Genomic DNA, 23,602 nt, shown 5'->3' with positions numbered 1-23,602 from the left:
TTTAGATACCTGTATAACTTTATATCATCCTACACAACTGTCACTAAATTCTTATTTAGATACCTGTATACCTTGATATTATCCTACACAACTGTCACTAAATTTGTATTTAGATACCTGTATAACTTTATATTATCCTGCACAACTGTCACTAAATTCTTTAGATACCTGTATAACTTTATATTATCCTACATACCTGTCACTAAATTCTTATTTAGATACCTGTATAACTTTATATTATCCCACACAACTGTCACTAAATTCTTATTCAGATACCTGTATAACTTTATATCATCGTACACAACTGTCACTAAATTCTTATTTAGATACCTGTATACCTTGATATTATCCTACACAACTGTCACTAAATTCTAATCAGATACCTGTATAACTTTATATTATCCTACACAACTGTCACTAAATTCTTATTCAGATACCTGTATAACTTTATATCATCCTACACAACTGTCACTAAATTCTTATTCAGATACCTGTATAACTTTATATCATCCTACACAACTGTCACTAAATTCTTATTTAGATACCTGTATAACTTTATATCATCCTACACAACTGTCACTAAATTCTTATTCAGATACCTGTATAACTTTATATCATCCTACACAACTGTCACTAAATTCTTATTTAGATACCTGTATAACTTTATATCATCCTACACAACTGTCACTAAATTCTTATTTAGATACCTGTATAACTTTATATCATCCTACACAACTGTCACTAAATTCTTATTTAGATACCTGTATAACTTTATATCATCCTACACAACTGTCACTAAATTCTTATTTAGATACCTGTATAACTTTATATCATCCTACACAACTGTCACTAAATTCTTATTTAGATACCTGTATACCTTGATATTATCCTACACAACTGTCACTAAATTCTTATTTAGATACCTGTATACCTTGATATTATCCTACACAACTGTCACTAAATTCTTATTTAGATACCTGTATACCTTGATATTATCTTACACAACTGTCACTAAATTCTTTAGATACCTGTATACCTTGATATTATCCTACACAACTGTCACTAAATTCTTTAGATACCTGTATAACTTTATATTATCCTACACAACTGTCACTAAATTCATATTTAGATACCTGTATAACTTTATATTATCCTACAAACCTGTCACTAAATTCTTATTTATATACCTGTATAACTTTATATTATCCTACATACCTGTCACTAAATTCTAATCAGACACCTGTATAACTTTATATCATCCTATATACCTGTCACTAAATTCTTTAGGTACCTGTATAACTTTATATTATCCTACACAACTGTCACTAAATTCTTATTTAGATACCTGTATATCTTTATATTATCCTACACAACTGTCACTAAATTCTTATTTAGATACCTGTATAACTTTATATTATCCTACACAACTGTCACTAAATTCTTATTTAGATACCTGTATAACTTTATATTATCCTACACAACTGTCACTAAATTCTTTAGATACCTGTATAACTTTATATCATCCTACACAACTGTCACTAAATTCTTCAGATACCTGTATAACTTTATATCATCCTACACAACTGTCACTAAATTCTTATTTAGATACCTGTATACCTTGATATTATCCTACACAACTGTCACTAAATTTGTATTTAGATACCTGTATAACTTTATATTATCCTGCACAACTGTCACTAAATTCTTTAGATACCTGTATAACTTTATATTATCCTACATACCTGTCACTAAATTCTTATTTAGATACCTGTATAACTTTATATTATCCCACACAACTGTCACTAAATTCTTATTCAGATACCTGTATAACTTTATATCATCCTACACAACTGTCACTAAATTCTTATTTAGATATCTGTATAACTTTATATCATCGTACACAACTGTCACTAAATTCTTATTTAGATACCTGTATAACTTTATATCATCCTACACAACTGTCACTAAATTCTTATTTAGATACCTGTATACCTTGATATTATCCTACACAACTGTCACTAAATTCTTATTTAGATACCTGTATACCTTGATATTATCCTACACAACTGTCACTAAATTCTTATTTAGATACCTGTATACCTTGATATTATCCTACACAACTGTCACTAAATTCTTATTTAGATACCTGTATAACTTTATATCATCCTACACAACTGTCACTAAATTCTTATTTAGATACCTGTATAACTTTATATTATCCTACACAACTGTCACTAAATTCTTATTTAGATACCTGTATAACTTTATATTATCCTACACAACTGTCACTAAATTCTTATTTAGATACCTGTATAACTTTATATTATCCTACACAACTGTCACTAAATTCTTATTTAGATACCTGTATAACTTTATATTATCCTACACAACTGTCACTAAATTCTAATCAGATACCTGTATAACTTTATATTATCCTACACAACTGTCACTAAATTCTTATTCAGATACCTGTATAACTTTATATCATCCTACACAACTGTCACTAAATTCTTATTCAGATACCTGTATAACTTTATATCATCCTACACAACTGTCACTAAATTCTTATTTAGATACCTGTATAACTTTATAATATCCTACACAACTGTCACTAAATTCTTATTTAGATACCTGTATACCTTGATATTATCCTACACAACTGTCACTAAATTCTTTATATACCTGTATACCTCGATATTATCCTACACAACTGTCACTAAATTCTTATTTAGATACCTCTATAACTTTATATCATCCTACATACCTGTCACTAAATTCTTATTTAGATACCTGTATAACTTTATATTATCCTACACAACTGTCACTAAATTCTTATTTAGATACCTGTATAACTTTATATTATCCTACACAACTGTCACTAAATTCTTATTTAGATACCTGTATAACTTTATATTATCCTACACAACTGTCACTAAATTCTTATTTAGATACCTGTATAACTTTATATTATCCTACACAACTGTCACTAAATTCTTATTTAGATACCTGTATAACTTTATATTATCCTACACAACTGTCACTAAATTCTAATCAGATACCTGTATAACTTTATATTATCCTACACAACTGTCACTAAATTCTTATTCAGATACCTGTATAACTTTATATCATCCTACACAACTGTCACTAAATTCTTATTCAGATACCTGTATAACTTTATATCATCCTACACAACTGTCACTAAATTCTTATTTAGATACCTGTATAACTTTATATTATCCTACACAACTGTCACTAAATTCTTATTTAGATACCTGTATACCTTTATATTATCCTACACAACTGTCACTAAATTCTTATTTAGATACCTGTATACCTTGATATTATCTTACACAACTGTCACTAAATTCTTTAGATACCTGTATACCTTGATATTATCCTACACAACTGTCACTAAATTCTTATTTAGATACCTGTATAACTTTATATCATCCTACACAACTGTCACTAAATTCTTATTCAGATACCTGTATAACTTTATATCATCCTACACAACTGTCACTAAATTCTTATTCAGATACCTGTATAACTTTATATCATCCTACACAACTGTCACTAAATTCTTATTTAGATACCTGTATAACTTTATATCATCGTACACAACTGTCACTAAATTCTTATTTAGATACCTGTATACCTTGATATTATCCTACACAACTGTCACTAAATTCTTATTTAGATACCTGTATACCTTGATATTATCCTACACAACTGTCACTAAATTCTTATTTAGATACCTGTATACTTTGATATTATCCTACACAACTGTCACTAAATTCTTATTTAGATACCTGTATAACTTTATATCATCCTACACAACTGTCACTAAATTCTTATTTAGATACCTGTATACCTTGATATTATCCTACACAACTGTCACTAAATTCTTATTTAGATACCTGTATACCTTGATATTATCCTACACAACTGTCACTAAATTCTTATTTAGATACCTGTATACCTTGATATTATCCTACACAACTGTCACTAAATTCTTATTTAGATACCTGTATAACTTTATATCATCCTACACAACTGTCACTAAATTCTTTAGATACCTGTATAACTTGATATTATCCTAGACAACTGTCACTAAATTCTTTAGATACCTGTATAACTTTATATTATCCTACACAACTGTCACTAAATTCTTATTTAGATACCTGTGTAACTTTATATTATCCTACACAACTGTCACTAAATTCTTATTTAGATACCTGTATAACTTTATATCATCCTACACAACTGTCACTAAATTCTTATTTAGATACCTGTATAACTTTATATCATCCTACACAACTGTCACTAAATTCTTATTTAGATACCTGTATAACTTTATATCATCCTACGCAACTGTCACTAAATTCTTATTTAGATACCTGTATACCTTGATATTATCCTACACAACTGTCACTAAATTCTTATTTAGATACCTGTATAACTTCATATTATCCTACACACCTGTAACTAAATTCTTGCTTGGACACCTCCATAACTTTATACAGTCCCTGTAGTAGTGTCACTAACTTTTAATAAGTAAGTGTGTATACACTTACTATCTCTTTTTATAAAAACATTAAATTCTTGTTTCTAAGTAGTATACATCAGAAGCTCTTATTACAGGTAAAACAGGATATGTTTATAGTTGTTATTGAATATTTTAAACATTTCATAAGGTTTTAAACTCACGGTTTGATGGGTGGGACAACAGCTGAATTAGACAACAAGATATCATGACAACGAAGTGGCTTTTTCCAGCTTTTTTCTTTTACAGTATCTGGAATTATATATTATCTTATTATCAAACAAAAGAATATCCAAAAAGTGTATTCTCTGTACTAAACATTTTTATTGTCTGTAGAAGATGAAAGATGAATTATAATTCATGTAAGAGTTTATGAAACATTTTTAATGTTTAGTTTGTTCACTTACATCACAATAAACCTGTTTACTTAGTACCGATATGGTTAACAAAGGTTTATCTATATAATACTAAACATCAAAATATAAAAAGGTTGGTATTATAGATAAACCTAACTTTATTATGTTTTACTATCACACACTCCAACTGTAAGGACATTTTAATACATTCACCAATTAATTACAGTCTGCTAAGTTACTGACAAAAATAACACATTGCAATCTCGTCCCACTAGTCACAGAAAAATGAATTTACATTTCTATTAAATTATCATCCCTACCAACTTATAACAATTAAACAACAAGCATTGAATAACAATACTGTATTAAATATTCACCTCCACCAATTACTTACTAATAGATACCTGCTCAAAGTTAAAGGAACTATGGAAACTGTGTTTGAACTAAGTAACACCAGGGTATTAACTTACTAATAAATCAACATAATTGATTATCTCTAACCAATGATGAGGGTCATAGAATAATCAATAAACTAAGAAATTAAATAAAATTACAACTGAACTGATTAATATTATTAAAGTCAATAACTATTTATTATTATTACTTTTTCTAAACTATTCCAACTATTCAGTAATAAAATTACAATTAAACTGATTAAAGTTACAAATATGAACAATTAATCAAAATTTATATGCAAAAATGGCTCGTTTGGGTTGAGAAAATATTTTACATAGAAGAGCGAACAACGTTTCGACCTTCTTTGGTCATCGTCAGGTTCACAAAGAAAGAGGTAACTGACCAGAAGCTGACCACATGTTTGAAAGGTGTTGTGTAACTGAGTGTCGGAATGTAGAGGGCGGTATTAGATGTTTGAATATATAATTTTATTTATTTTATTAATTATATTAATATAGGAATAAAGGCATTCCTTTATATTGGATTTAAGTTGTTGTATAAGTAAGGCTTCTTTAATTTTGCGTTTGTTTACGTTTGTTTCTTTATTTAGTATTTGAGTGTTTTCTATGGCTATGTTGCGTTTATTTGACTTGCAGTGTTCGAAAACGTGTGAAGGTGACTTTTTATGTTCTTTGAATCTGGTTTCCATTTTTCTACTTGTTTCTCCAATATAGAAGTCGTGGCAGTTATCACATTGTATTTTGTAAATAATGTTGGTGTGGTATTTGTCAGTGTAGTTTTTACATAGTATAGACCTCAGTTTTGTGCCTGGTTTTTGAATAAATTTGGTATTAACTGGAATGTCATATTTTGTTACCAGTTTTTGCCAAATGTTGGTTATTTGTATGCTGATGTCAGGAATATATGGTATACAGCAGAATATGGTTTTGTGATTTTTGGATTCGTGAGATATATTTACTTTAGTTGGTTGATTTTGCTTTCTGTCTAGGTGTGTGCGTATAATGTTTTCTACGGTTTGTGGAGGAAACTTATTGATGTTGATGAAGTAGTGTTTTATTTTGTCTAATTCATCGTTAATTGTATCTGGTGAGCATAGTTTTATGGCTGTGTTTATTTGGTTTCTTAGTATGTTGTAGTATAACTTCTGTTATATCCCTCTTTACAGAAGTTCCAACCACTGAAGCCTGCAAGATAGCCTTAGAACTCTATATCCGAGACCCTAACCCAACTATAGACATTCCCAGTAACCAATTAGCAACCCTCATAGAATTCACCACGATAAAGACAAACTTCATGTTCAACAACCAAAACTATACACAAACAAATAGCCTAAGCATGGGCAACCCAGTATCACCAGTTCTAGCCAATATTTTTATGACACAAGTTGAAACACAAGCAATTAACACAGCATTACATCCACCACTATACTATACTGGTACAGATATGTAGATGACACGGTTGCAGGATTCAAATCTACAGAACACATACTTAATTTTTTCAATCACATTAACTCTATACATCCCAACATTAACTTCACATGTGAACAGGAAGAAAGCAATCAAATATCATTTCTTAACCTCAAAATTACAAGAACCGACACACAATTCGAAAGAGAAATCTGCCGAAAAATCACCCATACTGGACTATATATTCCTTGGGACTCAGCACATGAAACAAAACAAAAACTCAACATACTAAGAAACCAAATAAACACAGCCATAAAACTATGCTCACCAGATAAGATTAACGATGAATTAGACAAAATAAAACAATACTTCATCAACATCAATAAGTTTCCTCCACAAACCGTAGAAAACATTATACACACACACCTAGACAGAAAGCAAAATCAACCAACTAAAGTAAATATATCTCACGAATCCAAAAATCACGAAACCATATTCTGCTGTATACCATATATTCCTGACATCAGCATACAAATAACCAACATTTGGCAAAAACTGGTAACAAAATATGACATTCCAGTTAATACCAAATTTATTCAAAAACCAGGCACAAAACTGAGGTCTATACTATGTAAAAACTACACTGACAAACACAACACCAACATTATTTATAAAATACAATGTGATAACTGCCACAACTTCTATATTGGAAAAACAAGTAGAAAAATGGAAACCAGATTCAAAGAACATAAAAGTCACCTTCACACGTTTTCGAACACTGCAAATCAAATAAACACAACATAACCATAGAAAACGCTCAAATACTAAATAAAGAAACAAACGTAAACAAACGCAAAATTAAAGAAGCCTTACTTATACAACAACTTAAACCCAAAATAAACCAATATAAAGGAACGCCTTTATACCTATATTAATATAATAAAATAAATAAAATTATATATTCAAACATCTAATACCGCCCTCTACATTCCGACACTCAGTTATACAACCCCTTTCAAACATGTGGTCAGCTTCCGGTCAGTTACCTCTTTCTTTGTGAACCTGACGATGACCGAAGAAGGTCAAAACGTTGTTCGCTCTTCTGTGTAAAATATTTTCTTAACCCAAATAAACCGTTTTTGCATATGAATTTCTCAACAAGTAAGTTTCTCGACATCACTGATAATTAATCAAAATATATATATTTCTCATTGATACCTTCCTCTGTTTACAAGATTAACTTTTCTCATTTTTTGCTATATTTCTGATTGGTACCTTCCTCTGTTTACAATACTAACATTTCTCATTTTTTGCTATATTTCTGACTGGTACTTTCCACTGTTTACAATACTAACATTCATCATTTTTTGCTATATTTCTGACTGGTACCTTCCACTGTTTACAATACTAACATTCATCATTTTTTGCTATATTTCTGACTGGTACCTTCCTCTGTTTACAATACTAACATTTCTCATTTGTTGCTATATTTCTGACTGGTACCTTCCTCAGTTTACAATACTAACATTTCTCATTTGTTGCTATATTTTTGATTGGTACCTTCCTCAGTTTACAATACTAACATTTCTCATTTGTTGCTATATTTTTGATTGGTACCTTCCTCAGTTTACAATACTAACATTTCTCATTTGTTGCTATATTTTTGATTGGTACCTTCCTCAGTTTACAATACTAACATTTCTCATTTGTTGCTATATTTTTGATTGGTACCTTCCTCTGTTTACAATACTAACATTTCTCATTTTTTGCTATATTTCTGACTGGTACCTTCCACTGTTTACAATACTAACATTTCTCATTTGTTGTTATATTTCTGACTGGTACCTTCCACTGTTTACAATACTAACATTTCTCATTTGTTGCTATATTTCTGACTGGTACCTTCCACTGTTTACAATACTAACATTTTTCATTTTTTGCTACATTTCTGATTGGTACCTTCCTCTGTTTACAATACTAACATTTATCATTTGTTGCTATATTTCTGACTGGTACCTTCCTCTGTTTACAATACTAACATTTCTCATTTGTTGCTATATTTCTGACTGGTACCTTCCACTGTTTACAATACTAACATTTCTCATTTTTTGCTACATTTCTGATTGGTACCTTCCTCTGTTTACAATACTAACATTTATCATTTTTTGCTATATTTCTGAATGGTACCTTCCTCTGTTTACAATACTAACATTTCTCATTTGTTGCTATATTTCTGATTGGTACCTTCCTTTGTTTACAATACTAACATTTCTCATTTGTTGCTATATTTCTGATTGGTACCTTCCTCTGTTTACAATACTAGCATTTCTCATTTGTTGCTATATTTATGACTGGTACCTTCCTCTGTTTACAATACTAACATTTCTCATTTGTTGCTATATTTCTGATTGGTACCTTCCTCTGTTTACAATACTAACATTTCTCATTTGTTGCTATATTTCTGATTGGTACCTTCCTCTGTTTACAATACTAACATTTCTCATTTGTTGCTATATTTCTGATTGGTACCTTCCTCTGTTTACAATACTAACATTTCTCATTTGTTGCTATATTTCTGACTGGTACCTTCCACTGTTTACAATACTAACATTTCTCATTTGTTGCTATATTTCTGACTGGTACCTTCCACTGTTTACAATACTAACATTTCTCATTTGTTGCTATATTTCTGATTGGTACCTTCCTCTGTTTACAATACTAACATTTATCATTTTTTGCTATATTTCTGACTGGTACCTTCCTCTGTTTACAATACTAACATTTATCATTTTTTGCTATATTTCTGACTGGTACCTTCCTCTGTTTACAATACTAACATTTCTCATTTGTTGCTATATTTCTGATTGGTACCTTCCTCTGTTTACAATACTAACATTTCTCATTTGTTGCTATATTTCTGACTGGTACCTTCCTCTGTTTACAATACTAACATTTCTTATTTGTTGCTATATTTCTGACTGGTACCTTCCTCTGTTTACAATACTAACATTTCTCATTTGTTGCTATATTTTTGATTGGTACCTTCCTCTGTTTACAATACTAACATTTCTCATTTCTTGCTATATTTCTGACTGGTACCTTCCTCTGTTTACAATACTAACATTTCTTATTTGTTGCTATATTTCTGACTGGTACCTTCCTCTGTTTACAATACTAACATTTCTCATTTGTTGCTATATTTTGATTGGTACCTTCCTCTGTTTACAATACTAACATTTCTCATTTCTTGCTATATTTCTGACTGGTACCTTCCTCTGTTTACAATACTAACATTTCTCATTTGTTGCTATATTTTTGATTGGTACCTTCCTCTGTTTACAATACTAACATTTCTCATTTCTTGCTATATTTCTGACTGGTACCTTCCTCTGTTTACAATACTAACATTTCTCATTTGTTGCTATATTTTTGATTGGTACCTTCCTCTGTTTACAATACTAACATTTCTCATTTCTTGCTATATTTCTGACTGGTACTTTCCTCCACTTATAAGATTAACTTTTCTCACTTTTTGCTGCTCTTTATTTGAACACATTTTTTGCATGCATCCCACAAGCCAGCCTTAAACTCTCCCTCTGTTGTAATCCAATGTACCAACATGTCTCTCATGTAAAACACTATGCATCACTTCTCCATCAATGGGAGAACACTACTATTTAGTGACAAATGTGATTCCCTCTATGTCACCATTGAATTATCAGTTCAAAGTCTGGTAGAAAATGTGAACACTGGAAGATAGTGGGAAGTAGAAGTGGAGAAAGTACTTATTTAAATTTCATTTAAAAATATGATAATACAGCACTCTCCCACTGCTTTACAAGATTAACTTAAATCCCACACTGAATTGGAAGAGAGACTGGTGCACGAGAAGCACAGGCTATCTCCTGGAAGTGTTCTAACATTAACCTTTTTGTGACAGATCACAGGTCAAAGTCCATATCATCACCTTTGACTTGCATTCAAAGGTTCATTGAACTACTATTTTATGAATTTATGTCAATAAGTTTGGAAACAAATTGTATAATATCATTCAAATTTTAATATAGTATACGAGTTAGTTTCTTAATGTAATAGCAAATATTAAAATAACACACCTAAATATAGATTTTAGTGAGTTATGTGGTATGTTGAATGCAGCACTGTTTAAAATTAGATGTTTTGGTGTCAAAATATTAAGTCTATAGTTTTGTACAAATTTGAACTTAAATTATTAATACTGAGAAGCTAGAATATAAAATAAGAACCTTGTGTTTTCATTTTGCTGAAATATGCATTATGTATTGAATTAAAAACATTGGCCCCAGACATCTCTTTCCCTATCGGAAAACTGTCTTTTTTATACACTTCAATATATGACACGTGAATAGCCAATTGACAACTCAGAATGTCCCCATTGTGGTTTTCTCAGCCATTTTAATATGAGAAAAGGCTATCACTTTCTTTCGAACCAAGAGTTCAAGAAGGTAGGCTGTGTCTTTAGTCTACTTGAAGTTTTGTACTTTTTTCTAGATCTAAATGCAGCTTAGTTAAGGAGCTTAATGAATTACAGTGGAGTTATATGGTAATAATACAATTATTTATGATTTTATGGTTATTCAATTGGATACATAAAACTTAAAAAAGAATTTTGTTTGATATCCTCCAAACGCAAAATTTTAAAAGGCTTAGCAACCTAATTCCAGCAGCAACCAAGTTCACAGGTCGTACCAAAAAAAGATAATTGTCTTGTCCAACATCAATGAAAATTTACAATTAAGGAAGAAAAGATGAATAGAAATACCCAAAGGATCCACTTATCATTAAAGGGGCCATTGAAGCAAATACATATGAGTCCTGCCAAGAGGTATGGCAAGTGTCAGAAGTGGCCACCGCTCCAAAAGCTACAGAACATTGCCAGTAGAAAGTAAGGAGCAAACATGACAATCCAAATGGCCAGCTCGGTAGAATGGAGCCTAAGAGAGAAGGTAGGGCCTGACCTAGATGGGTGCTGTAAAAAAACACCCAGATGAACAAAATATTAGGAAGGATGAAGGAAGGAAGGACACTTCCACTGCAATCAATCATTCCATCCACAAGTATAGGAATGGCTTACTCCCATTTGGAAATGGCAAGAAGCCAGTTGTCCATGTATATGTGGAAATGGAGAACCCAGAGCCAGTTGGTGGGAGTAAAACTTGCATAGAAGAGGTATGACTGCTTGTTGGGGTAGGTGGTCAAGGACTACCTCAGACAGAACATGGTGTGACCAGGGATCCCAAGGAGGAAGAAGAAATATGGTGGACACCTGTTCCTAGGAAATTGTGACAAACAAATGGAATCATGGGCTGCACTTGGCTCTGATGGAGAACAAAAGGTTTTTTGCAAGGAAATGCAAAGCCATGTTGCACAGAAGCCAGCCATGACAACAAGGACACAGTAATCATATCACACTCAAAATATCATAAAAATGACCCACATATATGGAACCAGCAGCAGGTTTGTGAGAAAATAGTGTCATGGCCCAAGAAGGTCCTAAAGAGAAGTGAACCACACATGTAAAGCCATAGCAGGAGACAATACATAGTTGACAGTGGAGGGGAAGCTTTATTCCTACAAAACCTGAGACAGGAAAAGGAAGGCCAAGGGTAGAAAATGGAGCAGAGGTAGGATGAACAGGAAATTTGGGACATATCCCACAAATAAGTACACTGAACACACATCTAGTAGTTCAGTATGTGGGTTCCTGCCGGAAAAGATGCAACAGAGGACTGATCCGTAGTCCGCTATGAAGGACAGGAATATTAATGCAATCACCAAATGTTTTGCAAAGGCACAGTGTAAACTTGAACAAAAAGGAAATGGGAGACCAAAGAAAGGACTACAGCCTAATGTTAAGCCAAGGCACCTGTAACAACCAGGCAAGATGATGTTAAACCAAGGCACATGTAACAACCAGGCAAGACTATTTTAAACCAAGGCACCTGTAACAACCAGGCAAGACAATGTTAAACCAAGGCACATGTAACAACCAGGAAATACGATCTTAAACCAAAGCACCTGTATTGTTGAATACCAAATATTCAACAAGATAATTCTGTGAGGGCCACAAAAAAACACACAAGAATATATCAGTTCAGGAAAAGCAGTGATTAGAACTTACAACATGCACATACCTGAAATTTTCACAAATATTGAAAGTATAATTACAATTCATTAGACCAGAATGATAACTTAAACATTATTTCTTCATTCTTTGTGACTCAAGAATAGTAATAACAACCACTTATAGAAAGTCACATGCTCATTTGTAGTGATTTTAGACCATTAATAATATCTGCTACAGAAAGTCACATGTGCATTTGCAGTGATTTTAGACCATTAATAATATCCGCTAGAGAAAGTCACATGTGCATTTGTAGTGATTTTAGACCATTAATAATATCTGCTAGAGAAAGTCACATGTGCATTTGTAGTTATTTTAGACTATTAATAATATCCACTAAAGAAAGTCACATGCTCATTTCTAGTGATTTTAGACTATTAATAACATCTACTAAAGAAAGTCACATTTTCATTTGTAGTGATTTTAGACTATGAATAATATCCGCTAAAGAAAGTCACTTGTTCATTTGTAGTGATTTTAGACTATTAATAATACCTGCTAAAGAAACTCACATGTTCATTTGTAGTGATTTTAGATTATTAAAAATATCTACTAAAGAATGTCACGTGTTCATTTGTAGTGATTTTAGATTATTAAAAATATCTACTAAAGAATGTCACGTGTTCATTTGTAGTGATTTTAGACTATTAAAAATATCTACTAAAGAAAGTCACATGTTCATTTCTAGTGATTTTAGACTATTAAAAATATCTACTAAAGAAAGTCACATGTTCATTTCTAGTGATTTTAGACTATTAATAATATCTACTAAAGAAAGTCATGTTCATTTGTAGTGATTTTAAACTATTAATAATATCTACTAAAGAAAGTCACATGTTCATTTGTAGTGATTTTAGACTACTAATAATATCTACTAAAGAAAGTCATATGTTCATTTGTAGTGATTTTAGACTATTAATATTATCTACTAAAGAACATCATATGTTCATTTGTAGTGATTTTAGACTATTAAAAATATCTACTAAAGAAAGTCACATGTTCATTTGTAGAGATTTTAGACTATTAAAAATATCTACTAAAGAAAGTCATATGTTCATTTGTAGTGATTTTAAACTATTAATAATATCTACTAAAGAAAGTCATGTTCATTTGTAGTGATTTTAAACTATTAATAATATCTACTAAAGAAAGTCACATGTTCATTTGTAGTGATTTTAGACTACTAATAATATCTACTAAAGAAAGTCATATGTTCATTTGTAGTGATTTTAGACTTAAAAATATCTACTAAAGAAAGTCACATGTTCATTTGTAGTGATTTTAGACTATTAAAAATATCTACTAAAGAAAGTCACATGTTCATTTGTAGTGATTTTAGACTATTAATAATATCTACTAAAGAAAGTCATGTTCATTTGTAGTGATTTTAAACTATTAATAATATCTACTAAAGTAAGTCACATGTTCATTTGTAGTGATTTTAGACTACTAATAATATCTACTAAAGAAAGTCATATGTTCATTTGTAGTGATTTTAGACTATTAATATTATCTACTAAAGAACATCATATGTTCATTTGTAGTGATTTTAGACTATTAAAAATATCTACTAAAGAAAGTCACATGTTCATTTGTAGTGATTTTAGACTATTAATAACATCTACTAAAGAAAGTCACGTGTTCATTTGTAGTGATTTTAGACTGTTAAAAAAATCTACTAAAGAAAGTCACATGTTCATTTGTAGTGATTTTAGACTTAAAAATATCTACTAAAGAAAGTCACATGTTCATTTGTAGTGATTTTAGACTATTAATATCTACTAAAGAAAGTCACATGTTCATTTCTAGTGATTTTAGACTATTAATATTATCCACTAAAGAAAGTCACATGTTCATTTGTAGTGATTTTAGACTATTAAAAATATCCACTAAAGAAAGTCACATGTTCATTTGTAGTGATTTTAGACTATTAAAAATATCTACTAAAGAATGTCACGTATTCATTTGTAGTGATTTTAGACTATTAAAAATATCTACTAAAGAAAGTCACATGTTCATTTGTAGAGATTTTAGACTATTAAAAATATCTACTAAAGAAAGTCATATGTTCATTTGTAGTGATTTTAGACTATTAATAACATCTACTAAAGAAAGTCACGTGTTCATTTGTAGTGATTTTAGACTATTAAAAATATCTACTAAAGAAAGTCATGTTCATTTGTAGTGATTTTAAACTATTAATAATATCTACTAAAGTAAGTCACATGTTCATTTGTAGTGATTTTAGACTACTAATAATATCTACTAAAGAAAGTCATATGTTCATTTGTAGTGATTTTAGACTATTAATATTATCTACTAAAGAACATCATATGTTCATTTGTAGTGATTTTAGACTATTAAAAATATCTACTAAAGAAAGTCACATGTTCATTTGTAGTGATTTTAGACTATTAATAACATCTACTAAAGAAAGTCACGTGTTCATTTGTAGTGATTTTAGACTGTTAAAAAAATCTACTAAAGAAAGTCACATGTTCATTTGTAGTGATTTTAGACTTAAAAATATCTACTAAAGAAAGTCACATGTTCATTTGTAGTGATTTTAGACTATTAATATCTACTAAAGAAAGTCACATGTTCATTTCTAGTGATTTTAGACTATTAATATTATCCACTAAAGAAAGTCACATGTTCATTTGTAGTGATTTTAGACTATTAAAAATATCCACTAAAGAAAGTCACATGTTCATTTGTAGTGATTTTAGACTATTAAAATATCTACTAAAGAATGTCACGTATTCATTTGTAGTGATTTTAGACTATTAAAAATATCTACTAAAGAAAGTCACATGTTCATTTGTAGAGATTTTAGACTATTAAAAATATCTACTAAAGAAAGTCATATGTTCATTTGTAGTGATTTTAAACTATTAATAATATCTACTAAAGAAAGTCATGTTCATTTGTAGTGATTTTAAACTATTAATAATATCTACTAAAGAAAGTCACATGTTCATTTGTAGTGATTTTAGACTACTAATAATATCTACTAAAGAAAGTCATATGTTCATTTGTAGTGATTTTAGACTATTAATATTATCTACTAAAGAACGTCAGATGTTCATTTGTAGTGATTTTAGACTTAAAAATATCTACTAAAGAAAGTCACATGTTCATTTGTAGTGATTTTAGACTATTAAAAATATCTACTAAAGAAAGTCATGTTCATTTGTAGTGATTTTAAACTATTAATATTATCTACTAAAGAACATCATATGTTCATTTGTAGTGATTTTAGACTATTAAAAATATCTACTAAAGAAAGTCACATGTTCATTTGTAGTGATTTTAGACTATTAATAACATCTACTAAAGAAAGTCACGTGTTCATTTGTAGTGATTTTAGACTATTAAAAATATCTACTAAAGAAAGTCATGTTCATTTGTAGTGATTTTAAACTATTAATAATATCTACTAAAGTAAGTCACATGTTCATTTGTAGTGATTTTAGACTACTAATAATATCTACTAAAGAAAGTCATATGTTCATTTGTAGTGATTTTAGACTATTAATATTATCTACTAAAGAACATCATATGTTCATTTGTAGTGATTTTAGACTATTAAAATATCTACTAAAGAAAGTCACATGTTCATTTGTAGTGATTTTAGACTATTAATAACATCTACTAAAGAAAGTCACGTGTTCATTTGTAGTGATTTTAGACTGTTAAAAAAATCTACTAAAGAAAGTCACATGTTCATTTGTAGTGATTTTAGACTTAAAAATATCTACTAAAGAAAGTCACATGTTCATTTGTAGTGATTTTAGACTATTAATATCTACTAAAGAAAGTCACATGTTCATTTCTAGTGATTTTAGACTATTAATATTATCCACTAAAGAAAGTCACATGTTCATTTGTAGTGATTTTAGACTATTAAAAATATCCACTAAAGAAAGTCACATGTTCATTTGTAGTGATTTTAGACTATTAAAAATATCTACTAAAGAATGTCACGTATTCATTTGTAGTGATTTTAGACTATTAAAAATATCTACTAAAGAAAGTCACATGTTCATTTGTAGAGATTTTAGACTATTAAAAATATCTACTAAAGAAAGTCATATGTTCATTTGTAGTGATTTTAAACTATTAATAATATCTACTAAAGAAAGTCATGTTCATTTGTAGTGATTTTAAACTATTAATAATATCTACTAAAGAAAGTCACATGTTCATTTGTAGTGATTTTAGACTACTAATAATATCTACTAAAGAAAGTCATATGTTCATTTGTAGTGATTTTAGACTATTAATATTATCTACTAAAGAACGTCAGATGTTCATTTGTAGTGATTTTAGACTTAAAAATATCTACTAAAGAAAGTCACATGTTCATTTGTAGTGATTTTAGACTATTAAAAATATCTACTAAAGAAAGTCATGTTCATTTGTAGTGATTTTAAACTATTAATATTATCTACTAAAGAACATCATATGTTCATTTGTAGTGATTTTAGACTATTAAAAATATCTACTAAAGAAAGTCACATGTTCATTTGTAGTGATTTTAGACTATTAATAACATCTACTAAAGAAAGTCACGTGTTCATTTGTAGTGATTTTAGACTATTAAAAATATCCACTAAAGAAAGTCACATGTTCATTTGTAGTGATTTTAGACTATTAATAATATCTACTAAAGAACATCATATGTTCATTTGTAGTGATTTTAGACTATTAAAATATCTACTAAAGAAAGTCACATGTTCATTTGTAGTGATTTTAGACTATTAACATCTACTAAAGGAAGTCACTTCAAATATGTCAGAAGTTCATTCTTGGTGAATAAATTCTTATATTAGTAAATTCTTAATCTATGTTCATAACATTAAAGTTATTTTGTTGTACAAGACATATTAAAATGTTAGACATAAATAGATGTGGCATATTTAACTGAAAAGCAAATTTCCTAGAAATAACCAAACAAAGGTAATTTCTTACAAGCTCCTCCCACAAGCCTGTTATCAGGATTCTCAAAGTTACACCTTGAAGAATAAATTATTTATATTATTCACATTTACTAACAAGTTAAACTTACGTTCTTGTGGATTATTCTTTATGTCAAGATAAAACAAAGCTTCGTCTGGTTTCTCAGACACTGGACCACTGAAAGAACACAATTAAGACAAGTAAATAATGAGAAAGAACAAAATATTCTGTAGCTTCTCCAAAATATAATGAAAAATGAATACAAATTCAACTTAAAAAATGCAACATTTTTTATCTGCAATCACCAACTTCTCATGTGCTTCAAGAAACACTAGCTATATCAAGATGCAGGATTAATGGGTGTTTTAGCTTACATTTCATGATTAAGATAAAACTTTTTACAGTGAAAAGTCAGTAGTTTCTTAGAACCAGTGCAACAAACTTAACATACCATTTAATGTTAGAAAGAAAAGTTACCTAATTTAATGAATGATTGTGTTTTAAAAATCTGTTATCTCCTAAAACCTAAATTTGAATGTTAAAATTCTACTACTACAAGCATTAGCATTAAATCCTACAACAGCAATCAATGAATAGTAAGTACCCTGTATTATAAATATAACTGTGATAGACAAGAACCTTGTTACACATAAATAACTATCCACGTTCAGTTCTAGTAACTATGTGCAATTTTTTTTTGCATGTGCCACAAGTCTTGAAGTTTCCACCCCTCTGGAATTAACTGATTCAATGTGTTTTGCAGGCAAATTATCATGCAACAATCCTTCACCAATCACAGCGCAACATAAACTCTTCACTCAACTTCTATCAAACTGTTACTTCAAGTTTTGGCAGAAAACTAAAGCACTAGTTTTCAGTGGGGAGGAAAGGTAAGTACCCATCAGAAATGTAGGAATATTATCACTTCCAATTACCTCCTCTTACATAAACAGCTAGAATCCCACATCTAATAGGTGGAGGGACCAGTATAAGAAAAAGGAAGATAAAGGCATCCCTTGAAAGCATTCCCAAAGATTAGATCTTTAGATTCAAAGATAATACGTGAAAGACAGCACCATTTCTGTACTACATATACTCTTTGTCCAGTGTGGAAAACGTTATCATAAACAAAGTAGCACACCTCATAGGGACAGAACTATGGTTGGATAGGAATTAGAACCATCACACAATACACGAACCTCATAGGAACAGAACCATGGCTGGATAGGAATGAAAACCATCACACAATACACGAATCCTATAGAAACAGAACTGTGGCTGGATAGGAATGAGAACCATCACACAATACACAAATCCCACAGGGACAGAACTGTGGCTGGATAGGAATGAGAACCATCACACAATACACAAATCCCACAGGGACAGAACTGTGGCTGGATAGAAATGAGAACCATCACACAATACACAAATCCCACAGGGACAGAACTATGGCTGGATAGGAATGAGAACCATCACACAATACACAAATCCCACAGGGACAGAACTATGGCTGGATAGGAATGAGAACCATCACACAATACACAAATCCCATAGGGACAGAACTATGGCTGGATAGGAATGAGAACCATCACACAATACACAAATGCCATTGGGACAGAACTGTGGCTGGATAGAAATAAGAACCATCACACAATACACGAATCCCATAGGGACAGATCTATGGCTGGATAGGAATGAGAACCATCACACAATACAAGAATCCCATAGAGACAGAACTATGGCTGTTCAGGAATGAGAACCATCACACAATATACAAATCCCATAGGGACAGAACTATGGCTGGATAGGAATGAGAACCATCACACAATACACGAATCTCATAGAGACAGAACTATGGTTGGACAGGAATGAGAACCATCACACAATACATGAAATCCATAGAGACAGAACTATGGTTGGACAGGAATGAGAACCATCACACAACACATGAATTCCATAGAGACAGAACTATGGTTGGACAGGAATGAGAACCATCACACAACACATGAATTCCATAGAGACAGAACTATGGTTGGACAGAAATGAGAACCATCACACAATACATGAATCCCAATCTTATTTTATATAAATGTGAGTGAGAGTAAAAGGAGAAGTTAGACCATACGTAACAAGTACATCCAGAAACCAACATTCATGTAAAGGGAATCATGTCATCATCACCTCAAGTTCACAAGAAGGAGGGAATCTTCTACTCCCTAATCTATGAATGCAACACATGATAGCAATGTGAGAGACTGATCACTCCATGTGAGAATTCAATATCAAAAATCAAAATGACAGAAACATCCCCAAGTGCAATGACATCCTTGGAATAAAACATTCACGAGAAGAACTCTTTTAATCTGCAAGTACATTCACTGTAACTTATAACATAGAGTGATAAAAGCACAATTGAGGAAGAGAATATAATAATCTGCAATACATGTATGAGGACTTATACTGATTGGTTCAACTCTTAATCCAAAATTCAACAACTGAGAATCAGCATCCATGTGTGGGTAGGATGAAGGATCCCAATCAAATGGATCAACTACAATTTTAATGATCCATTCAAGTATATAAAATGGAAGACAACTCATCATTTGCACCAGCAGAATGCTATCACCCTTCTCTCAACTTTAGTTTTATACTGTTTTCATTATCTCATTCAGTAGGATGCCTACATGATCCACCAAACCAGAGGTTTGGAACTCAGTTTGAGAGTCCTTACCAGCATAGTGTAGAATCCAAAGAAACAACAACTAAGACATGCAACAAGTGATATTTTTAATAGCAAACCATACTGACATAAGGCATGGCAGGGGTGGGCAGCTATCTCCTGCTTTACCCACAGGATGGGCAAACTGATGAAGTAAACATATCCTGAGGATATAAGTAATCTCAGCAATGTACATTTAGTGACTGTGGAATTATAACTGTTAAGTCATCATGGCCTTTAAATGTGGCTTTGACTAGTTTAAGTACACTTGGATAGGCACCGATCACAGTAGAGTAGGATCCAGGGAGAAAAATAAATCTCACAAAAGAGTGAAGGGTGGCAACAGGTGGATGACAGTACCTTGACAATGAAGAAACAGCTACCCAAAGTAAAGAGTGGGAGGTGTGGTACTCAACAGTAGCTCCCAATGGATTATAGGGTTAATATGCAGGGAAAAGAGAAGATGCCTGAATGAAGACACTAGGAATTGACGAGAGAAACATGGATTAAAAGGCCAACTGAAAGACAATCCAAACCAAATGGGTCAGAGAGGAAGAGGAAAAAAACAATCAAAGTAGTGGTGTAAAAAAAGCCTTAACACTCCTACGAAAAGTGGGGCCTAATAGGCCCCAGAGCAACTTGAAAGGTTATTAATATTAGGCTAATAATAATGAAATTGCCATTTAAATCCATTAATGAATGGATTAACGAGATTCCCACTGTCAATATCTACTATCTAGCGAAACCACAGCCAGGGGAACGGGCTTGGAGAAATCAGGACTAGAAACGTCTTTTCGTAGGAGTGTTAAAAACAATGATACAACCCACAGCATGCACTAAACAGGCAAAGTCATATGGAACTGAATAAGAAAAAAATGTGGAAGATGGTAAGAAATAAAAATGTTGACAGGAATATACTGCATGAGCCATGAAAATGTAGATAATAAAAATGATCAAGCAAAAAGAAACCAAACTGAGCTGATAAACCTCAATCTTTCTCTGCCAGGAAATATCAGTTAGAAAGACCTAACTGGAGTTACACAAATGAGCAAATATTTTGGAAAAAAAACAGATGGAAGTAGTAAAAACTAATGTTATAAACTGTACATAATTCTATCTGAACATATCAATACCCAGGGCAAGTAGATAAAGGACTAGAGACCAAACAAACATAAAACAAATAATTACCTGGGAGATTCATAAAAAATTCAAGAACTTTGCATGTAGAAGTGACACACAGAAGGAACAATCATCAGAAACTTGGAAGATGAAGAGGTCACTCATTGAGAAAAAGAAAGAAAAAGTCAATCAACAACAAAAACAGAGAACAGGACCCTCTAGGTAATGTATGTCAAATGTGTTGGTTCAGAAAATGAAATCCAGAGACTCCCACACAAGGAACAAGAATGAGTGTTCCTTTGGTGAGTGAAAGAAGCCATTACCATCAGACAGTCAAAATGAGGCAAGTATTTAAATCCAACTAAAGGAAAGAAAGTGAACAAATGCACACTGGACTGGTAGAATTGCCAGGATATAAAGGTGATAATACATTTGACCTGAAGACCATTGTCCTGAAGTCTCCTACTCATGAATTATGTCTCCAACCTCTGGAGATGAGTATCAGTAGAGAGAAACATTTCAGAATGGGGGAGAAAACAGTATATCCAATGTCACAGGGGATATGACCATCTACTAAAAAGTACAGACAAACAGTGAAAGATAAATATGAAGAGAATAGTCAAACAAATAGAATGGATAATAGAAAACTCCATTCAAGGAGGATAAGAAATGGTCCAGATTGAAAACTTTAAAAATACCCACCCAAAAGGGACTAGAATGTGAAGTATTGACAAAAAAAACATATCCAATTGGAAAATAAAACTACCTGAGCTGCCTGCTACTCAATATGTATATCCACATGTACTTGTATACCTACTTATATACCAATATTCTGCATAGCCCCTACCTACTTGTAATTTTGTAAGTTTTTCTCCCTACTAAAACAGAAAATTTTAAACCAGTAATAATAAATCAATAAGCAAGTGAAAAACATTCAGATCCACCAAAGATCCTGGTCATTTCTCACACTCAGGCCTCTTGTTAAGTTATTCTGCCACTGTCTGTAAAATTCACAGGCCACAAACTCGAACACTTATAAAATGTAATCAATACCATATCAAATAATGCCTTGTGTTATGTAGCCATCTTTTTTTATATATTATAGCTCATATATAAGGTTTTGTGTAACATGCTATCTCAAATTTATACTTGCTATTTGTAGCATCCCACAATCACAGAACTTTAACAGACAACTTAAAGTTAATCCCCCTCCATAAAATTGTTAAAAATATTTCTACGAAGGTGTAAGCTTCTCAAAAATCATAGCAGCATATAAAATTAAGAAAATAACTATTAAATTCACCGTATACTTAGAAAGAAGTAACTCTATCATTTAAAAGCCAAAATTTAAATTAGATGGTACAAGTTACAAAGTAGGTGTACTTTCAGATGGCGAAAAACCCACTTGAAGTGAAAATGTATTATTAAGACGGCTGATATGGGTATTAAAACATTAATGATACAGAAACATTGTTCTGTACTTTAATTTAATTGAAGTTTTAATACACATACTAGTCGTCTTAATAATACAATGTAGGCCTATATATATTGCCAGGTCATTTGTTATTTGCTCACATCATCGTAAGTACAGAACAGAAACTCTACCCTGTCTTTTCGTCCACTCGTTTTTCTTCCAAATAGTCCTCTACTTCTTTTATATCAACATGTTTTCGCCAAGATTTCTTCTTATTTTTATTCACACGTGCCTTCCTGTTACGAACAACACTGTCAGCCATTTTGACAAATGCGACATCTAACCAATATAATTTTCTCAACCCATACCAGTCGTTTTTAAATATATATTTTTCTCTACAAGTGGGTTTTCTCGTCATCACGGATAACCAACATAATATTTCGTATTGACTAAGATTTATATAATACAACAGTAAGTTGGTGCAATTTAGTTTTGAAAAT

At 31.1% G+C, this 23,602-nt stretch overlaps 1 protein-coding gene across 1 annotated transcript; it reads right to left on the bottom strand.

The window, feature by feature from the left end:
- Positions 1–4,706: 4,706 nt before the first annotated feature.
- LOC143227581 (uncharacterized) lies at positions 4,707–23,453 on the bottom strand. The gene is made up of 3 exons (XM_076459011.1): positions 23,294–23,453; positions 17,960–18,027; positions 4,707–4,798 (listed from the first exon to the last, which is right to left on the bottom strand). Exons 1-3 carry the CDS (start codon positions 23,422–23,424, stop codon positions 4,707–4,709), a joined length of 291 nt encoding a protein of 96 aa, XP_076315126.1. The 5' UTR covers positions 23,425–23,453.
- Positions 23,454–23,602: the final 149 nt, after the last annotated feature.

This window comes from Tachypleus tridentatus, chromosome 9 (assembly GCF_004210375.1).
Source record: "Tachypleus tridentatus isolate NWPU-2018 chromosome 9, ASM421037v1, whole genome shotgun sequence".
In the NCBI taxonomy this organism is placed as follows: Eukaryota; Metazoa; Arthropoda; class Merostomata; order Xiphosura; family Limulidae; genus Tachypleus; species Tachypleus tridentatus.
The sequence above is the reverse complement of the archived record's forward strand: the minus strand, read 5'-3'. Positions and strand labels throughout refer to the sequence as shown.